This window comes from Tupaia chinensis, unplaced genomic scaffold (assembly GCF_000334495.1).
Source record: "Tupaia chinensis unplaced genomic scaffold, TupChi_1.0 Scaffold000415_1, whole genome shotgun sequence".
Taxonomy (NCBI): Eukaryota; Metazoa; Chordata; class Mammalia; order Scandentia; family Tupaiidae; genus Tupaia; species Tupaia belangeri.
In genome coordinates, this window is record NW_006159920.1 from 3,161,945 (window position 1) to 3,173,725 (window position 11,781).

The 11,781-nt window shown below is 39.2% G+C and overlaps 1 protein-coding gene across 3 annotated transcripts in view; it reads right to left on the minus strand.

Annotated features, from left to right (window-relative positions):
* The window catches only part of SEC22A (SEC22 homolog A, vesicle trafficking protein), a 72,003-nt gene that overhangs the window by 37,348 nt on the left and 22,874 nt on the right, over nucleotides 1-11,781 (minus strand). For all 3 annotated transcript variants that reach the window (XM_006154578.3, XM_006154577.3, XM_027774218.1), the window contains 2 exons: nucleotides 7,763-7,926; nucleotides 6,457-6,651 (listed from right to left, as the gene is read on the minus strand). In XM_006154578.3, the coding sequence (XP_006154640.1) occupies nucleotides 6,457-6,651; nucleotides 7,763-7,926 (359 nt within the window). The remainder of the gene's footprint in view (nucleotides 1-6,456; nucleotides 6,652-7,762; nucleotides 7,927-11,781) is intronic.

Consider the following 11,781-nt stretch of genomic DNA (forward strand, 5'->3'; position numbering starts at 1 on the left):
CAAAATCCCGGGAGGAGAATGGAGAAGGGATTGTAGTGTGACCATCCCCCACCCCGGGGGTGATTTTTTGCCTTTTCTCTCTGTGTCTGTCTGGCAAATGCGTGCACCTTATAGCAAAAATCTAAAAAAAAAACAAAAAAAAAACAAAAAAAAAGAGTTCATTTTCTAATTTCTTCCATAAGTGAGACAAATACACATACATATACACACACACCCCACCAGGTTCTTGATGCTCTAATGCACCCCACACCTTCAGCCAGCCCTGGATCACAGGTAATGTGTGCCTGGTACAGTAAGTGGAGGTTTCTGGACTTGAACCAGGGACTTCCTGATGTGGGACTGACTTACAGGGCATCACATTTTATCCCACCACTGTCTGGCCCCATTTTTTACTACTTTTTGAGTTATCTGCTTGGTGGTTGACCTAGTTTACTATATACATCTTAACTATAAGAAACAGTTTTAGATTTATACCAACTCTAATGAGCTATTGCTTTTTTGGTTTTTTTGCAGAGGTTTGTGCTATAGGGCATGTGTACTCACCAGAAAGACAGAGACAGAGAGACAGAAAGTGAGAAGTCCCCCCACAGGGAGGATGGCCACACCACAATCTGTTCTCCTCCATTCTCCTCTCAGGATCTTGGGCACGCACGCACGCACATGCGCCCGATGTGTGTTTAAGCCACTGGATCCGGTACTCAAACCGCAGTCGACAACATGGGAGTCCAGCAACATAGGCCTTATCCCAGCTGCTGGTCCCTCTGGTGAACTACTGAAACATTACTCCTATAAAGTTTTCTTTCCTTTCCTCCTTTTTAGTTGCATTGTTGTTATACAAATGAAATCAACAAGCATTATAAGCTCGAAAATATTGTTATGTGCATTACTTAATTTAATTATATGTCTTTTACATACATTAAGAGGACAGTAATTATACATTTACAGCTTTTGTTAATATTAATCTTATCATTTCTAGCTTTCTTCATTTGTTCTTGTGGATTTGAATTACCATCCAGAGTAATTTCCTTAGCCCAATATAGCTTCGTTGCCACCTACTGCCTCTGTGCTGTCATTGGAAAATACATTATGTTTCTATATGCCTTAGAGCCAAAAATACATTACATATGTACATATTGTTTTATGAATTACTAATTAAATCAGCTAAGAGAAGAGAGAAGAAACATGCATTTTTACTGTCTTTTATAATACACAGTTACTTTTATTGCTCTGTTTTTTCATGTGGACTTAAAATTACTATCTGGGGTCACTTGTTTTAGTCTGAACATTTTTTCTTAGTATTTATTACAAGGTAGGTCTGCTAGCACAAATTCATCTTTTGTTGATCTTCAAATGTCTTTGTTGTCACTTCTTGAAAGATAGTTTTGTGGACATAAGATTCTTGGTTGACGGTTTTCCCCATTTGAGCACTTTGTACAGGTTAACATTGCTGTCTAGTCTCCATTGTTTCTTCTGTTTCTTGTTTTTAAAAAGTATTTTATTTATTTTTTTTCTAATTTGACCAGAGAGGGATAGAGCAAGAGAGAGACAGAGAGACAAAGTGAGAGAGCAAGCTTCCAGGTCCAGGACTCGAAACACAGTCAGTCACGTGGGAGTCCACTGCCCTTAACTACCACACCATCTGCCAGCTCCTGGGTTTTGTTTTTAAGAGAGATTTTTGCTAGGGCAGGTGTGCTCGCTGGAGAGACAGAGAGACAGAAACTGAGAAATCACTCTCCCAGTGGAGACAGCCATGCTGCAATCTCCTCTCCATTTGTATGCATGCACATGTGCCCTGCATGGTTTTTTTTCTTTTTTTTTTTCTTTTGAGAGGTTTTTGCTATAGGGCATGTGCGCTCGCCAGAAAGACAGAGAGAGACAGAAAGACAGAAAGCAAGAAATCACCCCCCCAGGGGGATGGCCATGTCGCAATCCGTTCTCCTCTCGGGATCTTGGGCACGCACGCACACGTACCTGGTGAGTTTAAGCCACCAAGTCCGGGACTCGAACCACGGTCGACTACATGGGAGTCCAGCAACGTAGCCATTACGCTAACTGCTGCTCCCACCACCACCACCACCACCTCTGCATAAGTTTTAAGTCACCGGGTCCAGGACTCAAACTGCAGTCAACTACAAGGGAGGTCAGCATGAAACCATTACACCATCTGCTGGTTCCAAGCCTTCATTGTTTCTGCTGAGAAGTAAGCTGATAATCTCAGAGTTGCCTTTAAGTGATGAGTAGTTTGCCCTTATTCTCAAGATTCTTCTTTTCTCTGGCCTATAGCATTTTCACTATGGTTCATATATTTATGAACCTCTTATATGTACCCTATTTGGTGTTCACTGAGCTTCCTAGAAGAAAAAATTGATGTTCTTCTATAAATTGGGAAACTTTCGGCTATTACTTTTCAGGTTATTTTTCTGTTCCTTTCTCTTGCCCCTCTCCTGCTATTGCCACCATGCATATGTTGGTGTGTGCTTAATAGTGTCCCAGATTTTTTCTGAGTTTCTGCTCAATTTTCTTCTTAACTCTGTTCCTTGGATTACATAATCTCTGCCAATCTGTCTTCAAATTTCCAACTCTGTACTGCCAGTTCAAGTCTACTGTTGTGTCCCTCTAATGAACTGTACTTTCAAATTTCAGACTTCCATTTTTAAAAGTAATTTCTATCACAACTGATACTATTTGATGTGACATTATCAAACTTTACTTTTTTCTTTCATTTTATTTTTGCTTTTTTTCAATTTTGCTATAGGGCATATGTACTCATGAAAGAGAGAAAGAGTAAGAGAGACAGAGAGAGAGAAAGTGAGAAAGTATCCCCTTCAAGGGAGATGGCCACGTTGCAATCTCTTTTCTTCCATTCTTCTCTTGGGATTCTGGGCACACAAGCGCACACACCCAGTGTGTTTTTTTTTCAAATTACATAGTCAGCCATGTGGGACCCAGCCACCTTAACTACCAAGCCAGTGGCTCGCCCCTTTCTTTACAAACAGTAGTTTCCTTGTGTTTTTAAACACAATTTCAATAAATGGCTACTTTGAAGTTTTTGTTGAATCTGGTATCTAGTCATTCTTAGAGATAATTTCTGTGATCTGCTTCTTTTTTTAAAAATTTCCAGTTTATGGGTCACACTTTCTGTTCCTTTGCATGTCTCATAATGTTTTGTTGGAAACTGAACATTTTAAATAACCCTGTAATAGTTTTGGATACTGGTCTGTCTTCTTCTCCTTTCAGGACTTGTTATTGTTATTTGGTTGTTCACTCATCTAGTAACGATCTACTGCAGATTATTATTTTTTTTTGGAGAGGTTTTTGCTATAGGGCGCGTGCGCTAGCCAGACAGAGACAGACAGAGAGAGACAGAGAGACAGAAAGCGAGAAATCACCCTCCCGGGGGGATGGTCATGCCGCAATCCCTTCTCCTCCATTCTCCTCTCGGGATCTTGGGCACGCACGCACACGCGCCCGGCGTGAGTTTAAGCCACCGGGTCCGGGACGTGAACCGCGGTCAACTATGTGGGAGTCCAGCAACAAAGCCATTACACTAACTGCTGGTCCCACTACAGATTATTTTATAAAACTATGTTTCCTCCCTCCTACCGCATTTGTAATTATCAAACCAAAAGAGCTGTATTCACTTCATATTTAAAGAATTCTAACAAACTAAAGTATGTCTAGAGGAAGCTTCTATGATGGCCACAAACAAAAAGGATAAGGGATTGGAAGATATTTTATATGAAGTTAATAAATCTAAAAGGAAGGAACACACACGTAGTTGCTGACTTAACTGTTATTCTGGTTCAGTTGAAGGAAGAGGACAGCACAGAACTTAAACACTCGGTTAGACATTATATATAGGGAAGCAAACTTAGCTCAGTACAAACAAGTCCAACATGTCCAGCAATGACATATGCTACCTTATAACATAATAAGGTTTCCATTTTTAAGCAGTTTTCTTCCCATCACAACTGTTAAGAATAGTATTCATTCTGGGGAAGGTCTTACAACTTCGATGACAGTTTCTCCCTGAAAGGTTCATATTTTGGAATCTGGTCTTAATGGGCAGTGATAGGATACCCGTGAAAGGTCATATGTTGGGACTTAATTGTACTGTAAAGATGTTAAGTGAAAACTTAATCCCTGCATGGTGTTCCAAGGTGAGGCCTTTAGGTATGACAGTCATTAAGAGAAGACGCTCATGATTGCATTCTGGCATGTATATAAGGAGGGGAAATGAGGCAGGCAGAGCTACATGGATAGAGACTAGCTAGAACTAGCTTTCTACTCCACAGGCAGGTGCTGATGTCAAAGATAAGGTCCTGGCCTGCTTAGGATTTGCAATATAGCTACTGGGAATGTACTTGAAACAATGGTATCCAAAACAAGGTAATATGCAAAACTGTATTTTGTAGCATGCCAATGACTACTGTGTGTGTGTGTGCGCTTGCCAGAAAGACAGAGAGACAGAAAGCGAGAAATCATCCCCCCCAGAGGGGATGGCCATGCCACAATCCCTTCTCTTCCATTCTCCTCTCAGGATCTTGGGCACGTACACCCACGCGCCCGGTGTGAATTTAAGCCACCGGGTCTGGGACGCAAACCGTGGTTGACTACATGGGAGTCCAGCGCCATAGCCATTACGCTAACTGCTGGTCCCAAGAAACAGATTTATTGATTCATGATTCTGGCAGCTGGGAAGTCCAGAGACAACACAAATTAGTGAAAGGCAGAATTTTTAGCAGAGCAGAATGTGGTCTATATCCACATGGCTCTGCCTGCCTCGTTTCCTCTCCTTATATACATATCAGAACTAATCACGGGGCCCTGCCCTAATGACCACCATGCCCAAAGGCTGCAGTCTGGGACACTGTGAAGGGATTAAGGTGTCATTTAGAATGACACCTTTATAATGCAATCATGTTCCAACACAAGAATTTCCATGGGACCTTCAAACTATAGCATTTCACCTCTAGCCCCCAAATTCATGTATTATAACATACAAAATCATTTCAAAGGTCTCAAAAAATTTCAGTGATTCCAGCACTAACTCAAAGTTCAAGTCCAAAGTCTCAATCTGAGACTCAAGTAAATGCCTTCCAGACATAAGCCTGTGAATTCAAAACGAAATTGTATATTCTCAAAATGTAACTGTGGAGAAAGTACAAGGTAGAAACTCCCATTCCACCAGAAAAAATAGTAATAACAGGTTCCAAATAAGTGTGGAACCTAAGAGAGCAGACATCAGATCTTGAAGCTCCATGTGCTACCTCTTGGACACATCGATGGGGCTAGACTCCCAAAGCATCAGGCAATATTGCTTCCCTAGGCCTGGAGGGATTGGTCCATATTTCAGCTCTCTTTAGCTGGAGTGTTATGCCTGCAGTTCTTTCAGGTTGGCACTGAACATGGATAACTCAACACTTCAGGGTTTTAAGGGATACAGCCATGTTCCACTCAGCCCAACGTTCTGCCTTCCACCATATTGTGATGCCTTCTGACTTCCTCACCACCAGACTCATGAGTTAAAAAACCTCTATTATTTCACTCAGTCACAGATATTTCTGTAAGCAATTCAGTAATGGACTAGGACAGGAGGGGAGGTTTGAGTAATGATCACTAAGATCTTTACATTTTCTGTGACAGTCAAGAACCTGGTTTTAGAGCTGGCCCTGTAGCCTAGTAGTCAAGAGAGTTATAGTCTACTTGGCTGACTATGGTTTGAATTCTAGCCCTGGCACCTTGAAAAACACATCAGGTGCATGTGTGTGTATGTCCCAAAGCTTGACAGGATGGAGAAGTGGAGGAGGAGCTGCAGTGTGGCTACACTCCATTGGGAGGATTTTCTCTTTCCGGCAAATGCATGATTTCTCTGACAAGGGGAAAAAAAAAAAGAACACTGAACCCTGGCTTTAAATTTAGCCATTCTGACATAATGCAAAGCATTTTACAGACATAAATATGTTACAAATAATTTTTTTTTTAATGATAAAGAGTATGTACCCACTCATGACACAGAGAAAGAGAGAGATTCTGTTTCCCCAGCACTCCAGTTCCCAGAATGCTGGGCACACTCACATATGCCCAACAAGTTTTCAGGCTGATGGTGTACCCAAACCCACATTCAATCATGCGGCTTCCAGCATTGCAATTGAGTATATTGTGGACTGTGCCATCTACCCTGCCCTATTTTTCATTTCTAGAAAAATGTTTTTGGAGAGATATTAAATGTTTTCCTAAAAAAGAAAGTCTCTAAGATTGCTATTTTAAAATATTTTCCTGATTAGTTACATATTCTGGTAGCCTACTTTAAAAGCCAATGAGAGAAAGGATTGCTTTGAACGTCTGTAGTCTCTCATGTACTTGATTTAAAATAACAGTAAAATAATTTTTCAAGAGTTCCTCAGTTCTTACAAAAGGTATTTTTAAATGGAATAATTAAGATCCAGAACTCACCAGAAGAAATCTTACCAGCACCTTTATAGTCAACAGAAAATGCCGATGTGACTCCATTGGCTGACCCCAGTTCACACATGGAAATTTGATAAGGGGGCCTCAGCTTGATTTCCGTCTGCATATCAGACAGATTTATCTTTGTCGAAAGAGACCTGGGATTATTATATCGCTGCTTGGTCCTCTGAATGAAGTTATCTATGTGAAATAAAAAAATAGATTGCTTTGCAGTCATTTGTTAAATTAAATCATTTGAGAGTATGATGTTATGGATAGTAAATTTTACAGATAAACAGTTTAATTTGTTACTCAAAACTGTTCAATTTGTCATGGAATGTTTCAATATTATTTGTGTTTAATGGTTAATTTATCACAGAGTCATCAATTTTACACTCTAGAAATTATCCTCTAGAAGTTAACAATTCTAAATAAATTAAAAGTTTAACATTATCTGAGTGTGAGTATTTAGATTATCTACTTCAAGGAATAATAGAAATCAAAAACAGCTATGGAACTCTTAATTTTTATAGAGACTCTTATAAAATATTAAATCTATCAGATATACCAGTTGTAATTACATAAGAACATATTCTGTAAGTTACATGTTTTTATAAATCTGTTTTCCTTCTATTGCTTACACCATTGAAATGTATGTTTTACAGAACAAATTTAATGAAAGTGATAAAAAAATTTCCTGAATATCTTCCAAGTAAAATTTAATTTTTACTATTCACAACTCAGTTTTACTTTTCTTCTCCTACATCAGGAGTTTAGCGAACTACTACCCACAGGCCACATCTAGCTTGCTGACGTTTCTGTAAATAAAGTTGTATCAGAACATAACTGCTCATTCATTTATGTATTATTGCCCATGGCTGCTTTTGAGATACAATGGCAAAGCTGAGTAGCTGGGACAGAAGCCATATGGCCCTTACAGCCTAAAATATGTACTATCAGGCTCTTCCTAGCAAATTTTTGACAACCCCCATCCTACATTAAGCAGACTATAAAAGATTATCGCATAAACCTAAAACTCTGAATTTCTGGCTTATAAATTTCTTATTGAGAAATTGTCCTCTGGGATTAATTCTCCGGGCCAATAATCACAATCCCCTTCGTGACTCAAACACGTTTTTTTCTAATAGGCATCTAAATTAAGTAAAAAGGTACCGTAACTTATAGAGTCATTGCTAGATTAGTCTATCAAAAGCAAGATACCAGAGATGTCCTCCCTCTCCCCCAGGATGACAAACTGTTTATGACTAGATGGAGACAGGATAATAAAAAGGAAAAAAAGTCGGGCCCTTACCAAATTCAATGAAACAGTATGGTCTGACAGCAGTATTTGTCTTCATCATGTTATAAGTAGTAATGAACTCCTTCTGAAGCTCATCCAGGAAAGAGAAGGCGAGAACATTTGGGTAATTTTCAGTGCACAACATCATGTAGCTCACTCCCAGGGAGCTAATAAAACTACAGTGTAAAAAACATTGGTTTTAAAATTTCAAATCAAATCAAGGTAATTTGTTGTTTCACAAGACTGGTTCTGTACACCATAAACTGCTGTTACACTGGCAATGAAGATATTAACATTTATTATATATTCTAGGCAAAAATTTAAAGGAAACAAAATATATTACTATTTTAAGTTATAGCTTAAAAACAGCAGACAAAAAAGATGCAAGATTCTACAGAGAAGCATATATTATGGTTCTAACACTTCACATACAAAGCAAGAGTAAGAATATACAAATATATATAAGCATTACAGATAGCTCAAAGTCTAACCCTTCAACATAGTAGAACTTAATCCACTTTTGAGTCAATGCCCTTCAGAGAAGCTGATGAAAACTATGAGCACTTTCCCCAGAAAGAAGCCCAACCAACACAGAACGTGGCACGCAGTTTCAGAGTGGTCAACTGATCTCTTCAAGTCATCACTAACCCCAGAATCAAAACCTCTATTTCTCAAAGTCATAAATAATGAATCACTGGGGTGAAAAAGATTATAGGTGTCTATAACAAATAAATCAAATAAAAGGGAGAGTGTAGAGGCCCCTCATTTACACCAGAATGCTGAGTAAACACAGAGGTAGTGCTAGAATTGCCAAAATCAGCATTTTGCAACCAACACAGTAATTACTGGATTAGACAAGAACGATCTTGGATGCTAAACCTAGGGAGAAATTTTGATGAGGAGCAGAATATTTGCATGATTTTAAAATGACTTGCTATTGATTATTAGTTGCAAGGGAAAATTTTACACAGTAGAAACTAGAAAACACCTTGCCCAAATACTCCGATATCTTTAATAAGGTGCAGGTGGCCATTGCAAGCCTCCTGACATGATATCCTGAGGAAGAAACCATCTCCTATGTAATATGCGGGCTGAGAATGCACAACCTGGATATAATCATAAGGAAACATCGGAATGATCAGCATTCTATTTTTTAAAAAGGGAAAAGTATATTCTTTAAAAAAACTCAATACTGTAAAAAAAAAAAAAAAAGGAAAAGAAAAAAAGAATGAAAGAAAAGAAGAAATAAAGACAGTAAAAATGTTTGCTACCAAAGAAGGCTAAAGAGATAGGATAAATAAATGTAATACCTAACTCCAGTCTGGATCCTGTGCCAGAAAGGGAAACAAACAAACGATGCTATATAGGAAATTCTTGGGATAAGTGGCAAAAACAGAAAACAGGCAGTAAAGCATAATATCAATATTAAGCTTACTCACTTAAAGCTGATAATTGTATTGCAGTTAAGAGAATATTGGTAATCTTAGAAATTACACCATAGGAGTCGGCAGGTGGCAAGGTGGTTAAGGTGCCAAACTCCCACATGGCAACCACAGCTTGAATTCTGGACCTGGTGACTTGAAAAGTCATGCAGGGCAAATGTGCATGTGTGCCCAGAATCCCAGAGGAGAACAGACTGTGGCATGGCCATCCTCCTGGGAGGTGATTTCTCACTTTCCCTCTCACTGTCTGTCTGTCTCAGGTGAGCACACCACCACTACGGCAAAAAATCTTTAAAAAAAGAAAGCAAAAAATACACTCCGAAATAGTTATTTCATAAGTTTCTCTCAAATGGCTCAAAAAAGAAATAAAACAGAGAATTAGATAAAATGGTAAAACAAATGGAGTAAAATGGTAACGAAAGGTGAATAGGTCTTTGAACTTATTCATACAACTTTTGTCTAAGTTTGCGATTATTTCTAAATAAGTTAAAAATTAAAACCAAAAACTACTTTAAGCACTGAAAAATTTAAATCAACCATATTCTACTGAATAAAAAACTTAAAATATAGTAAATAACCCCCCCAATCAAGTAAGCAGAGCATGGAAAACAAATTAATCCTTTTTAATGAGTCACATAAATATCTGTTTATGGTACTGTCACAATAACGGGTCTATCAGGGATCGTAAACAGAGCACACAGGCTGTAACTCCCCACTCTTTAAACTAGACACTGCTAATCTGTAACAGCAATCTTCACTGCCAGACCCTGCTCTATACTGGAGTGCCGCTCCCAACACTTTTCTCCTCTAATAGTACAGAGGCTAGATTCATTTATTTTTTAATTTTGCTAGAGGGTGTTTACACTCACCAGAGAGAGATGCACAGAGAGATGGAAAGCAAAAAAGCATCCCCCCATGGGGCATGGTCACGTCACAATTCCTTCTCCTCCATCTCTCCCGCCTTGGGGGATTTTGGACATGCACACGCACATGCTGGTGTGTTTTTCAAGCCTCCAAGTCCAAGACTCAACTGCACAGTCAGCCATATGGGATCCAGCCACCTCAATCACCAGGCTGCAGGATGGTCCTTATTATTTTTAATTTAACTTTTAGAATAAACACGTTCTAATTCAAAAGGAAACTGAACTTAAAACTATACACTGTACTTGCAGTACCTAATCCCTGCTCCTGCCTACAGATACCCAGTTCCCCTTCACGTGGGCAATCCATGTTACTACTACTTACTTGTATACCTTTCCAGTGAGAGTTCATGCGTATGTAAGAGTGCTTTCAAATCCTTTTTAAAAAGAATTGTTAATTTATCTTTTTTTTTAATTTGCTATAGGGCATGGGCACTCACCAGAGAGAGAGAGGAAAAGTGAGAAAGCAAGTCGCCAGGTCCAGGACTTGCTATGTGGGAGTCCAGGACCCTAGTCACTACATCATCTGCCGGCCCTAGTATCCTTTTTTTCTCTTTAGGAATTATTTTTTACTTAATTTTATTTATTATTTTTTAATTTAACCAGAGAGAGAGAGAGGGAACTCAAGAGAGCAAACAACCAGGTCCAGGACTCAAATCACAGTTGGTCATGTGGGAGTCCGGCACCCTAACCACCACACCAACTGCCAACCTCCTAGAATCCTTTTTAAAATACCATCCCAGGCAGCCAAATGATGTAGGGTTGACACCTATTAATCATCTACTATTAATAGTGTGGGATAGAATAGTGGTAAAATTGTGATGATTTTGTACTTCTAGAATAACAGAATTCCTTTTTGAAGTTTCACCTAATACACAGACATTAATACAATGTTTTTTTGTTTTTATTTATGTAATTTTTTTTTGTAGAGATTATTTTTGCCTTAGGGAGTGTGTGCACCTAGAGAGAGAGAGAGAGAGAAACAGAGATAGAGCAGTGAGAAGGAAAGTGAGAAATCACCCCCCAGGGAAGATGACCATACTGCAATCACTTCTCTTCCATTCTCCTCTCAGGATCTTGGGCACACACACGTTCCTGGCATGAGTTTCAAGCCACCAGGTCCAAGATTCAAACCACGGGTGGGGGGGTTCACCTTAAAGTCACAGACGACCAACCTGGGGTCCACAGACTACCAACCTGGGGTCCACAGACTTCCAAGTTTGGAAAGAACCCGACAATCCACCAGATGACTAGAAACCGCTGCAGGACCACAAGAAATATGGGGAAGCAGGAAAATACCTCTCCCACAAGGGAAACGGATAGCTCCTCTTCACCCACACATAGTTCAATGGAAATCATGGAAATGTCTGATAAAGAATTCAGAACATTCATAATGGCAAAGCTAACAGAGATGAAGAGAAGAGAGACAAGGAACTGCTGAAGAGGAAGGAGAAAGGAGTTGAAGAGTTCCAGGAGGTGAGGAAATTCATGCAAGATCTAAAAGAGGAATTGCACACTTTACGAAAGAATCAGATGGAACTGTTAGAGATGAAGGCTATAATACAAGAAGTCAAAATCTCCCTTGAAAGTATTAAAGGCAGACTAGATCATACAGAAAATAGAATCTCAAATGTAGAAGAGAAAATGGTTGGCCTAGAAAAATCCACCA